We start from the raw sequence: 22500 nt of genomic DNA on the forward strand, positions 1-22500 counted from the left end.
GGGGCCCCTTCATTGATGGAGGATTGGCAGTGCGGCGTGTTTGGGGAGAGGGTGGGGTGGGGTAAGCAGGAGAGGCTGCCTACGGAGCGGAAAGGTGGCCTTTCCACCAGGTGCCATGTAGGGAGAGAGAGGAAGGGGGATGAATTGGGGCGTCGAGAGAACCGGGAAAGCGACGGAGGATTTGAGACGCTCGTGGGGGGGGGGGGGGGGGGAGAAGAGGGATATTAGAATTTTCCTTGCTTAGATTGTTCGGGGCTGCGAGTTTGGGGTGGGGAGTGGGGGTCAGGGGCCGTGTGGAATTGGGCCCAGCGTGGCTGAGGATGTGGCAGGAGAATGGAGTTTGTAGTAGGCTCGGTTGCAAGGAAGGCGTGAAGCAGGTGCCCGAAATTGGCTTCTATGGTTTCGGTGTAACCTCCAATAAAAGGGGTTGTCCATTCTTGGCGACTTTTCCACCCCTTGTGGGACTTCAACTCCCAGAATTCCCCAGCCAGCGCTTCATGCGCTGGCTGGGGAATTCTGGGAGTTGAAGTCCCACAAGTCTTAAAAGTTGCAAAAGTTCCGAATAAGATCCTGACTCCTCACCTCAATCTCCTCTTCCCCCACTAGCCCCTGCTGCTCCACCTCTGCTCCCCTCAATAGAAGGCCCTTCTCTTCCTCTCTGCCCCCCTCCCCTCTGCTTCCAAAACTAACCCTGTTATCTTCAACAAACCAACAAACTCTGTTTTGGATGGCAGCCGCCCTTCCTTTCTCACCAAGCTAGGATAGGGTTGCTGAAAGGATCGGAGAGGGCACCTGGGTTGTAAACACTCCACTCTTGCTCGAACTGGACTTGCTAGTTGGGTTTTTTTGAGAGACGCCTGGGTGGGCGCCACGCCTCCGTTGCAGGGCCTCCCCTCACCCCGCTCTTGAGTTACCTGCGCAGGTGCTGCAGAGGACTGGTGGGGGGGGGGGGAAAGAAGAAGAGGAGGAAAAATTGCGTATTAAATAGGCGAGCCAAGGTTGCCGGAGATAATAAAGAGCGTTCCGGTGAATTTTGATTATTGCAGTATTCTGTGTTTGACCTCTCCCTCCTCCCTTCCCTTCCCCAATGGCTGCTCCTTGGGGAGGGGGCTTTCAGAGATTTGGGGACTCTCCCCCCCCTTCCCCTCCTCAGCCCCCCTGGCCACAGCAAAGACTAAGCTTCCGGCTTGGTGTGTTCCTTTTGTCCGTTTGCTTCCGGTGGTTGTGTGTCTCGATGTGTGTAGAAAGCTGAGTTACGGTAACTTGTTGTGTAGTGCATGATTTCCTTATGACAATTCGGCGGGAAGACCCACGTTTTGGACGAATGCCAAAAAAGAAAAAAACGAAAGAAGGGAAAGAAAGAAAGAAAAAAGAAAGGCCATTATTTTAAACCATCAGGAGGTGCTGTTTCTCTTGTGGCCTTCTAAAATACCTGTTTGCCCTAGGACGATATTCAAAACCAGACTCCTTTTGACAGGGTTTTTTTCTACTTTTAAACAGTTTCTAAATAAAGTTCTGTTATTTCAAGAACGTGGCGTCTTCTGGAGTGTCCGTGTCCTTGCAAGTCCTTTTCTTTTGACGTCCAAGTTCTCCCTTCTTTTCTGTTCCCCGTCATCCTTGTTTGCTGGGCTTCGCACCATCTGGGTTATAGTTACCATCGGATCTCTGGTCCAGCATCTTTGGGGTGAATTCGAAGCCCCAAGATTCGCCACCAGGCTAGAAAGTGGGAGACGGTGAGTTCTAGTCCTGCTGCCTCAGCCCTGGAAGCCAGCTGGGTGACTTGGCCAAACATCAGGATACTGGGAGTTCTAGTCCTGCCTTAGGCAGGGAAAGCCAGCGGGGGGGGGGGGATTTTGGGCCAATCACCAGGAGATGGTGAGTTCTAGACCTGCCTTAGGCACAAAAAAGGCAGCTGTCAGAGACTGGAGTTCTAGTTCTGCCTTAATGAAAGTCGCCTGGTGTCTTTAGGCTAAACATCAGGAGATTTGGGGTGAACCACCTGGAGACGGTGAGTTCTAGTCCCGCCTTAGGCATGAAAGCCAGCTGGGTGACTTTGGGCCAATCACCAGGAGACGGGTGAGTTCTAGTCCTGCCTTAGGCATGAAAGGCCAGCTGGGTGACTTTGGGCCAATCACCAGGAGACGGTGAGTTCTAGTCCCGCCTTAGGCACAAAAGCCAGCTGGTAAAGCCTGGGAGTTCGAATCCCACTTTGGGCCTGTGAGCCAACTGGGTGACTTTGGGCCAATCACCAGGAGACAGTGAGTTTCCAGTCCCACCTTAGGCATGAAAGCTGGCTGGGTGACTTTGGGCCAATCACCAGGAGACGGTGAGTTCTAGTCCTGCCTTAGGCATGAAAGCTGGCTGGGTGACTTTAGGGCCAATCACCAGGAGATGGTGAGTTCTAGTCCCGCCTTAGGCATGAAAGCCAGCTGGATGACTTTGGGCCAATCACCAGGAGACGGTGAGTTCTAGTCCCGCCTTAGGCATGAAAGACGGCTGGGTGACTTTGGGCCAATCACCAGGAGACAGTGAGTTCTAGTCCCGCCTTAGGCATGAAAGCTGGCTGGGTGACTTTGGGCCAATCACCAGGAGGACAGTGAGTTCTAGTCCCGCCTTAGGCATGAAAGACGGCTGGATGACTTTGGGCCAATCACCAGGAGACGGTGAGTTCTAGTCCCGCCTTAGGCATGAAAGACGGCTGGATGACTTTGGGCCAATCACCAGGAGACGGTGAGTTCTAGTCCTGCCTTAGGCATGAAAGCCAACTGGGTGACTTTGGGCCAATCACCAGGAGACAGTGAGTTCCAGTCCCACCTTAGGCATGAAAGCTGGCTGGGTGACTTTGGGCCAATCACCAGGAGACGGGTGAGTTCTAGTCCTGCCTTAGGCATGAAAGCTGGCTGGGTGGACTTTGGGCCAATCACCAGGAGACAGGTGAGTTCTAGTCCCGCCTTAGGCATGAAAGCTGGCTGGGTGACTTTGGGCCAATCACCAGGGAGATGGTGAGTTTCTAGTCCCGCCTTAGGCATGAAAGCCGGCTGGATGACTTTGGGCCAATCACCAGGAGACGGTGAGTTCTAGTCCCCGCCTTAGGCATGAAAGACGGCTGGGTGACTTTGGGCCAATCACCAGGAGACAGTGAGTTCTAGTCCCGCCTTAGGCATGAAAGCTCGCTGGGTGACTTTGGGCCAATCACCAGGAGACGGTGAGTTCTAGTCCCGCCTTAGGCACAAAAGCCAGCTGGTAAAGCCTGGGAGTTCGAATCCCACTTTGGGCCTGTGAGCCAATTGGGTGACCTTTGGGCCAATCACCAGGAGACGGTGAGTTCCAGTCCCACCCTTAGGCATGAAAGCTGGCTGGGTCACCTGTTTGGCTGAATGAGCTCACGATGCTCCAGGGAAGAGTTGATCGTGGTTTTCACGACTCCTGTGTTGCCCTGATCTTCAACCAACATCTGGGACCATCAAGAGAAAGTTCCGTCTTCTATCTTCACCTGCATCAGCAGAAGGAAATAGTTAAAAGCCAACGCTGGTCTGGAGGAAGACAAAAATAAACCCGTTACAATTTAGGGCAAGGTCAGTTGCAGAGATCCTCCAGGGGACAGGCTCCGAATAATCTAATCCATGTCTTGCATCGCTGATCCTATGCACTATCAAGATTTGTAATGGCAGCAACGTGTAAATAGGTCAAGCAGAGCCACAGGTAGTCCTTGACTTACGGCCGCGATAGAGCCCCAAATTTCTGTTGCTAAGTGAGACAAGTGAATTTTTCTCACATTTTACGACCTTTCTTGCCACAGTTATTAAGTTTTATTTATTTATTTATTATTTATTATTTAAATTTCTATACCGCCCTTCTCCAAAATAGGACTCAGGGCGTGTGAACAGCCAAAGTAAAAAAACAATACATACAAAATTTAAAAGCAGTTTAAAATAATTAAATATTTTGGCCGTAAATTAAAATTAAAGTTAATCATGGCAGTTAAGTAACACACCTGCTAAATGAATCCGATTTTGCTTCCTTGGGGTGTGTGTGACCCCTGGGACACTGCAACCGTCATAAGTACATGCCAGTTGCCATGCCTCCGAATTTTGATCACATGACCATGGGGAAGCTGCGATGGTCGTAAGTGAAAGACGGCCGTAAATCCATTTTTTTCAGTGCCGTCACCAGATGTTGTAAGTCGTACGTGGTGAATTTAAGTATAATGTAACACTGAAGATGGCATTTAATTTCATTGTACGAGGTGCGATGACAATAAAGTAAAGTGAAAAGACAGGAGAAACTGGTCTCACGATGGAGAAGGAGGGTCCAATGTTCTGATTAATAAACACAACAAGGAGTTGGAAGTGGAAATCGAGGCCAGCAGCTGAAATCTCTGAAGCCCCTGGAGGTAGGGATGGGGATCTACCTGAGATCACCCTGAGATCCTGGTGGCCAGATCATACTATCATATGTGGTGGTCATGTTTAGAAGCAAAAAATTATTGGTCTAGAATACAGAAATGGCTGGAAGAAATATTACATAAATCTATAGAATTAAAACCAGAGGTTTTTTTTTATTATTGTGTATCCTCCTAGAGATATATATAGTAAAGAAGATGTGTATTTAACCCACTATCTGGAACGAGCTCCCCCCAGAGATACGGAGGATCCCGGATCTACGCACTTTCCGCCGTGCTCTTAAGATTCTTCTATTCCAGCTTAAATTTTCTCCCCTGTTTTAAAATTCTTTTACATCGAAATTTTAATTTGTTTTAAATTTTGGGATTTTTAATTGTCTTGGGCTAAATTATTTAATCTGGTTTTAATTATATCTTTTTAATTATATCTTTTAACTAGCTCCCAGTTTGGACCAGATCGCCCGTGATGGAGGTGGGTGGTTCGGAGAACCGGTAGCAAAAATCCCCTGCCACCCCCCCCATACCCAGCTGAGCCGCACAATCATCAGAGGCTTTTTTTTTTATTTTTAAAAGCATTTTTTCTACAACCTCTTTGGCTGAAAAAATGCTTTTAAAAGTAAAAAAAAAAAAAAAAGACTGATGATCACGTGGCTCAGCTGGGGATTGTCAGAGGCTTTTAAAAGCATTTTTTCTACAACCTCTGAAGAAATGCTTTTAAAAGCCTTTGACGATCCCAGCTGAGTTGCCTGATCGGCAGAGGCATTTAAAAGAAAAAAAAAAGCCTCTGCTGGTCAGGCAACTCAGCTGGGATCGTCAGAGCCTTTTGAAAGCATCTTTTTACAACCTCTTCCCCGAAGAGGTTGAAGAAAAAATGATTTAAAAAAAAAGAAATTGGCCATGCCAAACCAATTGCCATGCCACCCCCCCAAGCCACACCCACCAGAATTGGTAGAAACAAATTTTAGATTTCACCACTGGAAAACGTATATGTAGGATTTATTATTACTATTACTATTATTATTATTATTATTATTAATTTATTATTATTATTATTATTATTATTATTATTATTTATTGGTTAATCTTTAGTGAGATTCACAGCCTTTGAGGCTGGTTAATAGCTCAGCAGCTCGAGTCCTAACCAAGGACCTAGGAACTGTTAAGGTATCGTCGGAGGATGTAAGCTGTTCCGAGTAAGGTGGTTTTTTTTGTAGAGTCAAAATGTTCAAGTCCAGCAAATTTAGAATTTCTAAATAGCGGGGTAGCCCTTTGGGTATTGCTCCAAGGGCTCCAATTACAATCGGGGACAACACACGATTTCTTTTTCCACAGTCGCTCAACTTCAATTTGTAAGTCCCGGTACTTTGTGATTTTTTTCTTGCTGCTTATCTTCAATTCGTGCATCACCAGGTATTGCAATGTCAATGAACCATACTTTTTTCTTTTCAACTATTGTTATGTCAGGTGTGTTGTGGACCAAGTGCCTGTCAGTCTGAATCCTAAAGTCCCACGAGATCTTGAGTTTCTCATTCTCTAAAACTTTCTCAACCTGATGTTTCCCAGTGGTTTTTGCTGTACTCAAATCCAAACTTCTGGCACAATTTCCAGTGAATGATTTTAGCAATAATAATAATAATAATAATAATAATAATAATAAAAATAATAATAATAATAATAATAATAATAATTATAATAATTATAATTATAATTATAATTATTATAATTAATTAAATTTTTATACCGCCCTTCTCCCGAAGGATTCAGGGGGCGTGAACAGCCAAGATTAAAATACATACAATGTGAAAATTAAAATAATTTAAAAACGTGAATTAAATTAATTTGGCTTCCCCAATTTAAAACCCCTCCCCAATTTAAAACCTCTTACCCATAAAATAAAAATGTAAAAAATGTATAAGAAAATGTACATTTTATGTTATGTATATAAGAAATAAAGTTGAAAAACTTTTTAAAAAAGAAAAAAAAGATCCTGGTGGCCAAAAGACTTAAAAAATGGGAAGCTACCAGAGATGCGACTTGACCCAACAGCACTGAGGAGGCCTGACCGCACAGAGGGAGAAGAGAAGAGTGGAGAAGAGGTGGAGATTCACAGGAGAAGAAGAGCAGCCTGAAAGGTTGTAGGATACGGGGTCAGTTGACAAAATAACTGCTCTCCAAAGTGAGACACAAGCAAGGCTTGATGCCCTGAGATACGACCACCACGGTGATGGTGGCGGTTACTCACCTATGGTCCTAATGAAAGAAAGGCATGATGGCCTTACATGTCTATGGAGGTTCTCCGTCATCCAGGTTGCTTTTTCAGGAGGCAACTGGACTTCCTTGTTTTTTCCTTTGAAGACGTTTCGCTTCTCATCCAAGAAGCTTCTTCAGCTCTGATTGGATGTTGGGGAAGGGAAGGATTTATACCCCTTGCAGACAGCTGGTCATTTGCATCCTTTTAGAGAGTCCTTGATGTCACCTGGAGGTTTACCTGTGTCCTCAGGTCATCTGAGTGGTGCAAATGGGTGTGGGAGCCTTCTTGGAACTACTGAAAGGACTGTGTTTGTAGACTGGAAGTAGATGATGTCGTATCCCCTCCCCCCTCTGTTGAGAGAGGGGCTGTTCAATTTGGCCATAGATGGCCTCTTTGACCCCCTCTTTCAAACTAGCATCCCTCTCTGTCCAAAATGTGGACTTTGCTGTCGTCAAAAGAGTGGCCTTTGTCTTTTAAATGCAGATGGACTGCTGAATCTCGTCCTGATGTGTTTGTTTCTCCTATGTTGTGCCATGCGTTTGTGAAATGGCTGTTTTGTTTCCCCCAATGTACAGATCTGCACAAGTCTCACTGCATTGTACTGCATATACGAGGTTGCTCAGTACAGGGCTTTGGACCAAGTTATTTGAAGGACCATCTTTTCCCAGTCACATCTATTGGACTGTGGACTATGGGCTTTTCAATTTGACCCCTGTTTCAAACAAGTGGTCCTCTCTGTCCAAAATGTGGACTTTGCTGTCTTCAAAAGAGTGGCCTTTGTCTTTTAAATGCAGATGGACTGCTGGATCTAGCCCTGATGCATTTGTTCTCCTATGTGGTGCCACGTGTTGTGACATCACCTATCTCCAATCTACAACACAGTCCTTTCAGCAGTTCCACGAAGGCTCCACCCATTTGTAACCCTGAGGACACAAACCTACAAGTGGCTTTGATGACCCTCTAAAAAGGATGCAAATGACCAGGTGTCTTCAAGGAGTAATAAACCCTTCCCTTCCCCACGATCCAGTCAGAGCTGAAGAAACTTCTTGGATGAGAAGCAAAATGTCTTCTAAGAAAAACCAGAAGGTCCAGTTGTCTCTTGGGAAAAGAAAAACACCTTTGGGACATGATGGTCCTACATGCTTCTTCTCGCTCCTCCAGAATTAGCCAATTCTCTTTGTTCAACCTAAGAACAGTTGCAGAAGCTCTCCACCCCAGAAGAGGTGAAAGGATTGGGGAGGTCTAGAGATGAGAAACCACTTCATGGAGCTCCATGCCTCCATGTTTTGAGGGTCCTTTCCTTGCTTTCTGCCAAGTTCTGAGAACCATCTCATCCTGGCAAGCATTGGTAGGACTGATGGACCTGGGATACGGATCCTTGGTTAGAGTTGGCTTGCAATGTAGGATGTGGAGAAGGTGTGCCTTGTAAACTAGCCTTCAGTCTTTGGAGCAGGGTTCAGGTTGTCCCAACGGTGGGTTCCCAAAGGAAGAAAAGATGGCCACTGTCCCAAAAGAGGTAGGATGACGACATGAGTGAAAAACCTCATCGCGACTAGAAAAGTTGAGTAGGGAAGCCCAGCATCGGGAACTCCAGATGTTCTGGGAAGTGAGATCACAGTTCCAAAGTTTGACATCACAGTTGAGTTTGTGGGGAGCCGAGAAGTGGAGAAAGTTCAGGTTGGACCTCCTGAATCGGTGCCTAAACATGCAACAGGAGTCCTACCCTCGAACCCATGGGTCTTGGTTAGGGAGGAACCTCAACTCTCTCGGGAGTTCGGGGAATGAGTCTCAAATCAGCACTCTAGGAAAGCTGAGTCTCTATGCCTCTGTCACATGGTGAGTGGAGGTCTCTGGGGGTGGTCCTTTTACCAGGGACAGCAGATGAAAAGTCTAGAAAGAGTGCAGAGAAGAGCCACCAAGATGGTTAGGAAACTGGAGGCTAAAACATATGAAGAACGGTTGCAAGAACTGGGCATGGCTGGTCTAGTGAAGAGAAGGACCAGGGGAGACAGGAGAGCAGTCTTCCAATCAGTGGTGAAATCTAAAATTTTGTTACTACTGGTTCTGTGGGCGTGGCTTGGTGGGGGGGGGGTGTAATGTGACTGGGTGGCCATGGCCAATTTTTTTTTTTTACTTTTAAAACCATTTTTTCTACAATCTCAAAGAGGTTGTTAAAAAATGCTTTTAAAAGCCTCTGATGATCCCAGCTGAGTTGCCTGATCGGCAGAGGCATTTAAAAGAAAAAAAAAAGCCTCTGCCTATCGTGCAACTCAGCTGGGATCATCAGAGGCTTTTAAAAGCATCTTTTAACAATCTCTTTGCAGAAGAGGTTGTAGAAAAAATGCTTTTAAAAGCTTTTGACGATCCCAGCTGAGCCGAGCAATCATCAGAGGCTTTTTTTTTTTACTTTTAAAAGCATTTTTTTGGCCGAAGGGGTTGTAGAAAAAATGCTTTTAAAAGTAAAAAAAAAAAGCCTCTGATGATCCCAGCTGAGTTGCCTGATCGGCAGAGGCTTTTTTTCTTTTAAAAGCCTCTGATGATCCCAGCTGAGTTGCCTGATCCGCAGAGGCATTTAAAAGAAAAAAAAAAGCCTCTGCCTATTGGGCAACTCAGCTGGGATCGTCAAAGGCTTTTAAAAGCATTTCTTCAGAGGTTGTAGAAAAAATGCTTTTAAAATTTAATTTAATTTTTAATTTAATTTAATTTCCAATTTATATACCGCCCTTCTCCCTGAGGACTCAGGGCGGTGTACAGCCAAGATAAAAAACATAGAATACAAATATTAAAAACATTTAAAATATATATAAATTTTGGCCCGAGGTTAAGAATCACAAACTAATTAAAAGAATTTAAAAATTTGTTCTAAGCCAACCCGGCTTGCTGAAAAAGATAGGTTTTCAGGGAACGGCGGAAGGCACGGAGGTCTTGGATTCTCCTTATCTCTGGGGGCAGCTGATTCCAGAGGGTGGGAGCCCCCACAGAGAAGGCCCTCCCCCTGGGGGTCACCAGCCTACATTGTTTGGCTGATGGCACCCCGAGGAGGCCCTCTCTGTGGGAGCGCACGGGTCGATGGGAGGTCGTCGGTAGCAGCAGGCGGTCTCGGAGATAGTTAGGCCCTATGCCATGGAGCGCTTTAAAGGTGATAACCAACACCTTGAAGCGCACCCGGAAGACCACCGGGAGCCAGTGCAGCTCGCGCAGGAGCGGTGTTACATGGGAGCGCCATGTTGCTCCCATCACTACCCGCGCTGCTGCATTCTGGACCAGCTGGAGCCTCCGGGTGCTCTTCAAGGGGAGCCCCATGTAGAGAGCGTTGCAGTAGTCAAGGCGAGAGGTGACGAGGGCATGAGTGACTGTGCACAAGGAATCCCGATCAAGAAAGGGCCGCAACTGGCGAATCAGGCGAACCTGATAAAAGGTCCCCCTGGTAACAGCCGTCAGATGTTCCTCCAAAGACAGCTGCCTATCCAGGAGGACTCCCAGATTGCGAGCCCTTTCAGTGGGGGCCAAAGACTCGCCCCCAATAGTCAGCGATGGAGTCAACTGACTATATCGGGATGCCGGGAGCCACAGCCACTCAGTCTTGGAAGGGTTGAGCCTGAGCCTGTTCCTCCCTAGCGGAGTAGCGATGGAGGTGGGTGGTTCGGAGAACCGGTAGCAAAAATCCCTGCCTGCCCCCCCATGCCCAGCTGAGCTGAGCGATCATCAGAGGCTTTTTTTTTTACTTTTAAAAGCATTTTTTCGGCCGAAAAGGTTGTAGAAAAAATGCTTTTAAAAGTAAAAAAAAAGCCTCTGATGATTGCGTGGCTCAGCTGGGCATGGGGGGGCGGGCAGGGATTTTTGCTACCGGTTCTCCGAACCACCCACCTCCATCGCTACCGGATCGGGTGATCTGGTCCGAACCGGGAGCATTTCACCCCTGGTTTGTTCCAATATCTGGAACAAAGCAGGGGTGGTGTCTACCTATTCTCCAAAGCCCCCGAGGGCAGGACAAGAAACTCAGCAATTGCTGTGGGTGGAAGTGTGTTTGGGGATTGTTATTTATTTTATTTATTATTCATATTTCTATGCCGCCCACTCTCCGAGGACTCTGGGCGGCTTACACCAAAGACAGTCTACTAAATAGCATATTGCTCCCAAGTATCTGGGTCCTCATTTTACCCACCTCGGAAGGATGGAAGGCTGAGTCAACCTTGAGCCGGTGAGATTTGATCTGCTGATCTGCTGAACTAGCAGTCAACTGAAGTAGCTGCAGTACTGCACCCTAACCACTGCGCCATCTCGGCTCTTCACCGAGGTGTTTATGTGTGTTGGACTTGGTCTTTGGGTGTTAAGTGAATTTCGTTGTATGGGTATACTGTGTATACACGTACAATGACAATAAAGTTATTTATTTATTTTATTTATCAAGGAGACAAGCTTCCTAACAGCGAGGACAATTAACCAGTGGGACAACTTTCCTCCAGAAGAAATTGGACAGCCACTTGTCTGAAATGTAATAGAGTTTCCTGCCGGAGCAAGGGGTTGGGTTAAACCTCCAAGGTCCCTTCTGTTAAAAAGGAGTAGAAGATTTCCCACCTCTCTGCTTGTTATCCATGGCTAAAGTTGGGTTCACTCATTCATTTCTTTAATCCCAACTTCTTCCATAAATTGCAGTTGGCTTGAGCAACTGCCCACAGGAATCCACAACACCCGAAGATGTGAGATGAATGTTGCTCTGGTTACATTCACACAATATGTTGTATGGAAGGCTGAAATGAGCTTTGGATAGCTTAGGGGTTCGAGGTGTCGTGGGCATCCGACCACGATTATGGAAGTGTTTCTCAACTTGGAAGTTGAGCGGACATCAATTCCCAGAATTTCACAGCCAGCCATGCTGAAGTCCACGTAATCTTAACGTTGCTAAGGTTGAGAAACTGCTCGGGATTGAGAGTTACGTTCATGGACTCAGCTCCTTTTTAATGATCCCCAGGATTGACTTTGATTGGGGGTGGACCTTTCAAATCAGGGGTCTCCAACCTTGGCAACTTTAAAGACCTGTGGACTTCAACTCCCAGCTGGCTGAGGAACACTGGGAGTTGAGGTCCACAAGACTTAAAGTTGCCAAGGTTGGAGACCCCTGTTCCAAATGGTCTTGCATGGAAGTCTACTTTATGTTACCCATGAACAGGGAGGGCATACGAGGAGTAAGGGTACGCAATTGGTAGATTATCTTGAGGGCTCCTTGGTGCTCTCTGAACTTGGTTGCTTCGTGCAGACATTTCAATACCCAAACTAGGTAACTTCATCAGTGCTAGTCACTACTACTGACACTAGTAGTGATGTCCCCTAGTTGGCTCATGAAAGATATACAAGAGAACAACCAAACTCAGAGAGCAACAAGGACCCCACAGCTCTCCTCCTCTTCTTCCTCCACCCCCCCCACACGTCTAGCACAGAAGATGTTCCCTAGTTGGGTCATGAAATATCTGCAAGAAAACAACTCAGCTCAGAAGGCACCTTGGACCACCACCTCCTCCTCCTCCTCCTCCTCCTCCTCCTCCTCCTCCTCCTCCTCCTCCTCCTCCTCCTCCTCCTCCTCCTCCTCCTCCTCCTCCTCCTCCTCAATCCAATTCCCTTGTAGCACTGAAGATGTTCCCTAGTTGGGTCATGAAATATCTGCAAGAAAAAAACTCAGCTCAGAAGGCACCTTGGACCACCTCCTCCTCCTCCTCCTCCTCCTCCTCCTCCTCCTCCTCCTCCTCCTCCTCCTCCTCGTCCTCCTCCTCCTCGTCCTCCTCCTCCTCAATCCAATTCCCTTGTAGCACTGAAGATGTTCCCTAGTTGGGTCATGAAACATCTGCAAGAAAACAGCTCAGTTCAGAGAATACCAAGGACCCCACAGTCCTCCTCCTCTTCCTTATACCTGCTCTTCTTCCACCTCACCCCTGTTCTCCTCCTCCTCCTCCTCCTCCTCCTCCTCCTCCTCCTCCTCCTCCTCCTCCTGGCAAGCACCATTCCTTTCTAGCACTGATGATGTTGCCTAGCTGGGTCATGAAAGAACCAAAGATCTGAGAGATCGACCCTGAGCTACAAATCCTTCTCTCCTTTTTTCAGTCCTGGACCGAATCCTGCATCTGGACGGGGATCTTGGGCTCCGTTGACCACAGGCTAGCATTCATGGTCTTATAGGTGATGTTGGCTTGTCTCTCTTTTTCCAGGGGAGGTGTGGATTCCGAGGGAGATGTGGCCTTTAAACAAGTAGCACAGGCTCCACCCCCTGCAGTAAGTACCTGCTTACCCCTCTGGCTCCCCACAAGTCACAAGGAGCTCCTGGAAAAAGGGCCACAGACCAGTGTTGAGGAGGCCTAGTGGTCATCTCCTCCGGGGTTGCTTTGCTCCTCAAGCTTTGCTCCATATCCAGACCAGCTCCAAGTGCCTGGCTTGGTCTGGGACCTTCCTCCCACACGGAGCCCTGGGTTTTCTTTAAAGATTACAGGTAGTCCTCGGCTTTACGACCACAACAGAATTTCTGTTGCTAAGCGAGACCTTTGTTAAGTGAGTTTTGCCCCATTTGCCCGACTTTTCTTGCCACCGTTGTTAAGTGAATCCCTGCAGTGGATAAGTGAGTAAAACGGCCGTTAAGTGAATCTGGCTTCCCCCATTGCTCATCGGAGGGTTGCAAGAGGGGATCATGGAACTCAGGGACACTACGACTGTCATAAATATGGGTCAGTTGCCAAGAGTCTGAATTTGGATCACGTGAGTACGGGGGTTCCGCAACGGTCGTAAGTGTGAAACACTTTTTTCAACTGTTGTAAGTCGAGGACTACCTGTATTCTTCGTTCCCTTCAGCTATACAGGTAGTCCTCGACTTACAACAATTCATTTAGTGACCATTCAAAGTTACAACGGCAGTGAAAAGAGTGACTTGTGACCCGTTTTCACACTTACGACCGTTGCAGCATCCCCTTGGTCACACGATCATAATTTGGACGCCTGGTAACTGACTCATGTTTATGATGGTTGCTCCAAACTACATTCGTTCCAGTGCTGACATAAGGAGGAGGAGAGGGGGCAGCTGGCAAGAGGACGCTTGACTTTTCACCTACTTATTTTCCCTGAAGATAATATCCCCTAGGAGATGGGATGGGAGGGGGGGGACATTCCTGGGAGGTGAAGTAGTAGATATGGGGAGAGTGATTTGGAAGATGGCCAATGAGACGCAGAGAATTGGGGAACGGAAAGGGAAGGTTTGGGGTCAGGAAGTCAATGTTGGCTACGACATAATCGGGGACAGATTGTCGTGCTTAATAAATGAAAGATTTCATCAAAGACTATTTGTTTGGAAATACAATTTATTTGAGACGACACTGAAACCTGACAGTCGCGGTGTGTCCCCGGGGGTGGGTGGGTCACGTGATCCCCTTTCTGCGACCTTCTGACCAGTAAAGTCAATGGGGAAGCCGGTTTCACTTAACAACCGTGTTACTCACTTAACAACTGCAGCAAGGAAGTTTGTCAAATGGGCAGTTAACCGATTTTCTCGGTTAGCGACAGAAACGTTGGGCACAACATTGTGGTCGTAAGTCCAGGACTGTCTGTAGGATGTTCTGGTCCTTCACCCAGATGAGGCTTCCGGGAATCCTGAGCAAGGCCGGCCGTCTGTGCTCATCCCACCGGCACATGATGAAGTTTGCAGATTTCTACGACGAAGCCCGTTGCAAACAGCTGGAAGAACAGATCAACTATGACCACTTGCAGAAACTGGAGCGGACGTTCCGAGAAGCAGATGTGGATGGAGAAGGTGAGGAAGGCCCCGCCCTTGCCTGGTGGGTGGAAAGAGTGGGACACAACCTCTTGAGATCCCAAAGGTGCTTTTTTTCAGGAGGCAACTGGACTCTCTTGTTTTTTCTTTTGAAGACGTTTCGCTTCTCATCCAAGAAGCTTCTTCAGCTCTGACTGGATGGTGGGGAAGGGAAGGATTGATATTCCTTGCAGACAGCTGGTCATTGGCATCCTTTGAGAAAGTCATTGAGGCCACTTGGAGGTTTACCTGTGCCCTCAGGGACACCTGAGTGTGTTGTGGCTCCGTTACCTGAGCCTGTGTCATCGGCAGGAGAGGACTCTGAGAGTGAAGGAGAGGAGTTGGCAAGGCCTCCCTCTCCAGGACCCTCCTCTCTGGCAATGCCTTCGGTGTCCGCCGAAGGGCAAGAGATAGGGCCAGGGCCAAGCACGTCCACGCAGCCACAGATGGACAGTGATGAGGGTAATGAGTCTTGGCTGGATCCTCAACAGCGTCGCAGAGATAAGCGCGCGCAACAGAAGAGGAGGCGTGCCAGAGATTAGGCTGAGTCACTGGACCACACCCCACAGGGTATAAAAGGGAGCGTGGTGGCCAGTCAAGCCTTGTGACGAACAAAGCTGAAAGCTTCCATGCCATTCTGCATTGCCGGACTTTTGCTATAGACTTTGCTGGATTATCTCTGGACTTGATTGACTCCGTAATTATTGAGCATTTTACTTTGATGTACCAGAAGCGGAGAGAAGTTATCTCTTCTCTTCATGAGTAATAAACTCTTGGCAGGCAGCCACTAAGTTGCTGCCAAGTTCCGTTATCATAAGGAAAAGGATTTTGTCGGCTGGTTTGGTTTTTAACTCTTGGACGTCTGTTGGTGTGTGCGCGTGTGGGACGGGGACAGAACAGAGTGGTGCAAATGGTTCCTGCAGTCTGCAATTTTTCTCGAAATCCATTCATACTCCCAACACCATTCGAAGTGTATTCTTCAAAAAAAACCCCTGAAAAGTCCAGTTGCCTCCTGAAAAAGCACCTTTGGGACAACCATGATCTGAATCTCTACAGATTTTTAGTTATGCAATTTGGGATGAAGATCATTGGAATGGTGTGGGAATAAGGAATGGATTTCCAGAGGGAAAAATTGCAGACTACAGCAACTATTTGCACCACTCAGGTGACCCTGAGGACACAGAGAAAGCTCCAAGTGGCCTCAACGACCCTCTAAAAGGATGCAAATGACCAGCTGTCTGCAAGGAATATAAATCCTTCCCTTCCCCACCATCCAGTCAGAGCTGAAGAAGCTTCTTGGAGGAGAAGCGAAACGTCTTCAAAAGAAAAAAAACCCAGAAAGTCCAGTTGCCTCCTGAAAAAGCACCTTTGGGACAACCAGGACCTGAATGACTGAGAATCTCTACAGACTTGTAACCACTTGAGATCTTCTCCCAGTCCTGGAAACACCAAGGGGAAAAAAAATATTCTTGGTATCTCCAGGATCTGGGAGACGATCTCACCACAAATTGTCTTCCCTTTTTGGTTCTTGTTAGGCCTTGACATGGAACGGTTCCGTAAAGCAATCAAGAAGATCCTGGGAGAACTTTCTGATGAAGATGTGGATGTCATTTTCATGAAGGTGGACGCCAACTGTGATGGCTCTGTGGACTGGGTAGGGGGCCTTCTTTTGACTACGAAGCCCCTTCCCCGCTTTTCCCCCAGCCCTTGCAAAGAGGCTGCATCCACCTCTTGCTTTCTAATAAAAAGGGATGGACCATCCCAATATGCTGCCATTATCTCCTCCAAAGGGAGGCCCACCAGGTGTGTTGGACTACAAAGCCCCTCGTCTTGATTTCCGCGTTGTTTCTTGGTTCCATCCTTCATCACTTCCCTCCCGTTTCTCAGGCCCATCTCCCTGCTGGGCTTGGAGTGGTAGCTTGCGTGCTCTTTCCAGTCAAAGATAGTTTTGACTTACTCTTCCCTTGGAAGAGCAGAGGTGGCCTAACCAGAGGGAGCATCTGCTTTGCAGGAGGAGTACTTGAATTACATGCTCCGGGAATATCGTGGGAAGGACGACATGCTGAAGAGCAAGTGGCTTCCAGAGTTCCAGACAAACATGAAAAGCATCTCGGTGTAAGGGACCCCTTGAGGGTGGCCTCCAATCTTCTTCTTCTTCTTCTTCTTCTTCTTCTTCTTCTTCTTCTTCTTCTTCTTCTTCTTCTTCTTCTTCTTCTTCTTCTTCTTCTTCTTCTTCTTCTTCTTCTTCTTCTTCTCCTTCTCCTTCTCCTTCTCCTTCTCCTTCTCCTCCTCCTCCTCCTCCTCCTCCTCCTTCTTCTCCTTCTCCTTCTTCTCCTCCTCCTCCTCCCCCCTTCTTGTCTTCTTCTTCCTCTCCCTCTCCTTCCTCTTGTTCTTTGTCTTCCTCCTCCCCTTCTTCTCTTCCTCTTCCTCTTCCTCTCCCTCTCCCTCTCCCTCTTCTTCTTCCTTCTCTTCCTCCTCCTCCTGTTTCTTGTTTCTTGTTTCTTTTCCCCTCCTCCTCCTCCTCCTCCTTCTCCTTCTTCTCCTCCTCCTTCTTCTCCTCCTCCTTCTTCTCCTTCTTCTCCTTCTCTTCCTCCTCCTCCTCCTCCCCTCCTTCTTCCTCTCCCTCTTCCTCCTCTTCCTCCTCTTCCTCTTTGTCCTCCTCCTCCTCCCCTTCTTCTCTTCCTCTTCTTCTTCCTCCTCTTCCTCCTCCTGTTTATTGTTTCTTTCCTTCTCCTCCCCCCCCTCCTCCTCCTTTCCCACCTTACTAGCAATGTGGGAATCTTCCTCTAGCTGTCCCTTCCTGCCCCCCAACCTGGCATTCTATGATGACAATTGAAAAGCACCCAAAGAGACGCCCCATTTATGGGCTGCCACCCTCCCCTCCGCACCTTCCTTCCTGTCCTCCCTGCAGGTCCCACTCGGAGGACATTGTCCGGATCCAGTTTTTTCCGAGCCAGACTCGGGGCGTCATGGACCACAGGGAGAGATCGTGGAAAAGTAGCAGCCGGCCCCCCTCGGGACGATTCCTGACCGTGAGCAGAGACGGCATCTTGCATTACTGGAGCGATGCCTTTAAGATGCTCCGGACAGTCTATGTAGGTGGCTCAGTTTCTTATGGGGGTCGGTGGGGGAGTGGTATCCAAGATCCCCTTAGGAAGCCCCCCCTTAGTATCCCTTGGCATTTATGGATGGACACCAACCAAGGAGAGGAGCGGTCTAGACTTAAGGAGAAAATTTCCTGACAGTGAGGACAATTAACCAGTGGAACTGCTTGCCACCAGAAGTTGCGGCTGTTCCATCACTGGAGGTTTTTAGGAAGAGGCCATTTGTCTGAAATGGTGTATGGCCTCCTGCTTGAGCAGGGGGTTGGACTAGATGACCTCCCAGGTCCCTTCCAACTCTGTTATTCTGACAGAACAATAAATCAGTGGAGCAGCTTGGCTCTAGAAGTTGTGCATGCTCCAACGCTGGAAGTTTTTAAGAAGAGACATGATAGCCATTGGTCTGAAATGGTGGAGGGACTCATACTTGAGCCAGGGGCTGGACTAGATGACCTCCCAGGTCCCTTCCAACTCTGTTATATTGTTATTCTGTTTCCAAAGCACCTGAAGGCAGGTTAAGAGGCAATGGATGGAAACTAATCAAGGAGAGAAACAACCGAGAACTAAGGAGAAATTTCCTGACAGTGAGAACAATTAATCAGTGGAACAGCTTGCCACCAGAAGTTGTGGGGGCTCCATCATGGTTGTCCCAAAGGTGCTTTTTCAAGAGGCAACTGGACTTTCCAGTTTTTCTTTGAAGACGTTCAAGAAACTTCTTCAGCTCTGGCTTGATGGTGGGAAATGGAAGGATTTATATTCCTTTCAGATCGCTGTATAAATCCTTCTGTTCTCCACCATCCAGTCAGAGCTGAAGAAGCTTCTTGGATAAGAAGTGAAATGTCTTCAAAGAAAAACCAGAAAGTCCAGTTGCCTCCTGAAAAAGCACCTTTGGGACAATCATGTCCTGGATGATGGAGAATCTCCATAGACATCCATCACTGGAGGTTTTTAAGAAGAGATAGGACAACCATTTGTCTGAACTGGTGTAGGGTTTCCTGCTTGGGCAGGGGGTTGGACTAGATGACCTCCAAGGTCCCTTCCAACTCTGTTATTCTCTGTTCTATCTTCTCGTTCCTCACCATAGCTGGACCAGACGAAGCGACGTCACAGTTTGAAGCTCTGGGTGATTGACATGTTATGCCTGCCCAACCTTAACCTCTTGGCGGTTTCCACCACAGACCAGGATATTGGTAAGCTAATTGCCACGATGACCCCTTGATTTGGGACTCTTGGGGGTATGTATGTGTGGGTCTCCATGTGCTGAAAATACCAGGCTCTCCCTCTGAAGAATGATGGTGTTTCTTCTAATAGACTAAGGGTGTCCAACCTTGGCAACTTTGAGACTGATGGACTTCAACTCCCAGAATTCCTCAGCCCGCATGGTTGAAGTGGAGTTGAAGTCCACAAGGCTTAAAGTTGCCAAAGTTGGACACCCCTGTAATAGACCATTGTTTGTGAAAGTTGGCAATTTTAAGACGGGTGGACTTCAGCTCCCAGAATTCCACTCCCAGAAGGATGGACTTCAACTCCCAGAATTCCACTCCCAGAAGGATGGACTTCAACTCCCAGAATTCCATTTCCCTCAGGCATGAACTTCAACTCCCAGAATTCCACTCCCAGAAGTCCAGATTGTGTGGACTTCAACTCCGAATATGCTGGCTGGGGAATTCTTGGCGTTGAAGTTCACCAACCTTAAAGTTGCCACATTTGGAAAAAGACTTTGCTAGATGAACAAGCTGTGGGACCATGTAGGACATGCTAGTCTTCTGAAGTGGTCATCCATGTGCTGGTCAGAAACAGGATGTGGTGAGTCAGGCTCCAACTGGACAGCCTCCAAGAATTCAGGAGAAACTTTCTGACAGTGCGAACAATTAACTGGTGGAATGGCTTGCCTTCAGAAGTTGTGGGTGATCCATCACTGGAGGTGTTTAAGAAGAGATTGGACAACCCTTTGTCTGAAATAGTATAGGTTGGACTAGAAGACCTCCAAAGTCCCTTCCAGCTCTATTCTGAATGAATGGTCAATCTGTTTTTTTTTTTTTTGTGGTGGACAACTGAAGTCTCCTGGAGTTGAGTTTCCATCCTTCCTTCCTTCCCTTTTACTTCTCAACATGGTCTGTTTGTTGATTCCTGTGAGCAAACTTCCAGGTTTCCATGGTTATGAAGCACCTGTAAAGTTTCCTCTTTTGTCAAAAAGATGGCTCATCTTTGAGAGGATTAAGTAGGTTTCCTGGAGGCCTTTTGACCCTCCAAACTTGGAGAAGACAACCTTGTGTGTCCCCTTTGTCTTCTAAATGTCCCTTTCCTCTGGACAAATACTTCGAACATTGCAGATTCTCTTTAGCAGGACGCCTACAACTTGCCTTCGCCCAAATCCACAAGGAAGGGAAAATTAGAAATCAGGATGAAATACACCATGATCCAGGGCAGGGGTCTCCAAACTTGGCCATTTTAAGACTTGGGGACTTCAACTCCCAGAATACCCCAGCCAGCCATGCAAATGGCTTCCCCCTTGAGTTTTTTTTTTTTTAAATTGATTTATATGCCGCCCTTCTCCGGAGACTCAGGGCATCTTACAATGCGTTAAGCAATAGCCTTCATACTTTTGTATATTTTATACAAAGTCATCTTATTGCCCCCATAATCTGGGTCCTCAATTTACCTATCTTAGAAAGGATGGAAGGCTGAGTCAACCTTGAGCCTGGCGAGATTCGAACTTACTAATTGCAGACAGCTGGAGTTAAATTACAATGCATTAGTCTGCTGAGCTATCCAGGCTCAGTTTGCTCATCTGAAGGTCGCAAAAGCAGATCACACGACCCCAGGAGGCTGCAACCGTCATAAATAGGAACCAGTTGCCAAGTGTCTGAATTTCTCCACCCCCACTCAATTTTATTTATACATTTTTCTTTAACATATATAAGTATTTAGTAAACGGTGTATTTTCTGGGTTATTTTACATATATTTATTTTATTTTATTTATTTATTTATTCAGTTTGTATGCCGCCCCTCTCCGAAGACTCAGGGCGGCTCACAATGCATTTAAAATCATTATAAAAAACATTATATACATAATTTTAGTAATAATAATAATATTCTTTACTTGTGTATAATAATGTTCTTCCAACTTCCAATTTCTACTTTTATTATCTAACCATTGATAAAACAAATCCCAAGTTAGAAAATGCTCTGTATCTTCTTTGTCCTTTATCTTTAATGTTAATCTATCCATTTCCGCACAATCTAGTATTTTTTAAATTATATTTTCATCTGTAGGAGTTTCCTCATTTTTCCAGTATTGTGCAAATACAATTCTCGCTGCCGTCAAAACATGTAGTATTAAATATACATTCCTTTTGTCGTATTTTTCTGACAATATACCTAACAGAAATATCTCTGGCTTTCAATCTATGTGTTGCTTTATCAATTTCTCTAACACAGAGGTCTTCAAACTTGGCAGCTTTAAGACTTGTGGACTTCAACTCCCAGAATTCTCCAGCCAGCATAGCATAGCTGGCTGGGGAATTCTGGGAGCTGAAGTCCACAAGTCTTAAAGCTGCCAAGTTTGAAGACTTCTGCTCTAACATGTATCAGTGGTGAAATCCGAATTTTTTTACTACCAGTTCTGTGGGCGTGGCTTGGTGGGCGTGTCAGGGGAAGGATACTGCAAAATCTCCATTCCCTCCCCACTGTGGGGCCAGCCAGAGGTGGTATTTGCCGGTTCTCTAAACTACTCAAAATTTCCGCTACCGGTTCTCCAGAACCTGTCAGAACCTGCTGGATTTTACCCTTGCCATGTATGAATGTATGCATGTAACCAATTTTGATCAGGTGACCATGGGGATATGGCCACGGTCATAAGTGTGAAAAATAGTCATGAGTCATTTTTTTCCAGTGCCGTCGTTAACTTCAGATGGTCACTAAATGAATTGTAAGTCAAAGACAATCTGTGGCCCTACTAAATATATATATATATATATATATCAATTTTTCAATTTTATCTTCTTCCTAAGAAGCTTCTGCACTGCATCACTAGCCGGAGTCCAAATATTTCTTTGCTTTCTCACTAGTCCACCCAAAAATTACATTCCTTTTGAGAAAACTTTTATTCATTTTTGACAGTTAAGTCATACGTTTTATAAGTCATAAGTTTTATTTAGTCAAGCATATATAAGATAACAGGTAAAAGTATAAACATAATTTGAATACATGAAAAGAGTCAGTAAAAAGGAATATTAGGACAGGGACGGAAGGCACGCTGGTGCTCTTATGCACAAACCCCTTACAGACCTCTTAGGAATGGGGTGAGGTCTACAGTAGACAGTTTAAGGTTAAAGTTTTGGGGGTTTGGGGAAGAGACCACAGAGTCAAGTAGTGCATTCCAGGCATTGACCACTCTGTTACTGAAGTCATATTTTCTGCAATCGAGTTTGGAGCGGTTTACCTTGAGTTTGTATCTATTATTTGCTCGTGTATTGTTGTGGTTGAAGCTGAAGTAATCATTGACAGGAAGGACATTGTGGCAGATAATTTTATGTACTATGCTAAGGTCAGACTAAAGACGGCGAAGTTCTAAATTGTCTAAGCCCAAAATTTGGAGTCTGGTGGCATCAGGTATTTTATTGCGGTTAGAGGAATGGAGGACTCTTCTCGTAAAATATCTCTGGACTCTCTGGATTATATTTATGTCCGATATGCAGTGCGGGTTCCAGACAGATGAGCTGTATTCAAGAATTGGTCTAGCAAATGTTTTGTATGCTCTAGTAGTTAGCAGTACAACATTATCAGAGAAGAAGCTAGGCAAGATTAGGTTAACAAGATTAGGTTAAATTAGGTTAAATTGTTCAGATGTCAAGGTCCAACAGATACCTCAGTGTTTTAAATGTTTTCTTTCAGTTTCTAATTTGGTGTAAATGTTGAAGCATTATATTAATGTGAATAAAAGAAGGAATCATACAG

The 22500-nt window shown here is 46.4% G+C and overlaps 1 protein-coding gene across 1 annotated transcript in view; it reads left to right on the forward strand.

The window, feature by feature from the left end:
* Window positions 1–8358: 8358 nt before the first annotated feature.
* EFCAB8 (EF-hand calcium binding domain 8) overlaps window positions 8359–22500 on the forward strand; it is a 61210-nt gene continuing 47068 nt past the window's right edge. The window contains exons 1-7 of the mRNA XM_070941855.1: window positions 8359–8489; window positions 12854–12917; window positions 14262–14439; window positions 15975–16093; window positions 16451–16554; window positions 17351–17534; window positions 18625–18730. Of these exons, the coding sequence (XP_070797956.1) occupies window positions 8359–8489; window positions 12854–12917; window positions 14262–14439; window positions 15975–16093; window positions 16451–16554; window positions 17351–17534; window positions 18625–18730 (886 nt within the window). The remainder of the gene's footprint in view (window positions 8490–12853; window positions 12918–14261; window positions 14440–15974; window positions 16094–16450; window positions 16555–17350; window positions 17535–18624; window positions 18731–22500) is intronic.

Source organism: Pituophis catenifer, unplaced genomic scaffold (genome assembly GCF_029215685.1).
Source record: "Pituophis catenifer annectens isolate HBS135680 unplaced genomic scaffold, rPitCat1.0.hap2 SCAF_3, whole genome shotgun sequence".
In the NCBI taxonomy this organism is placed as follows: domain Eukaryota; kingdom Metazoa; phylum Chordata; class Lepidosauria; order Squamata; family Colubridae; genus Pituophis; species Pituophis catenifer.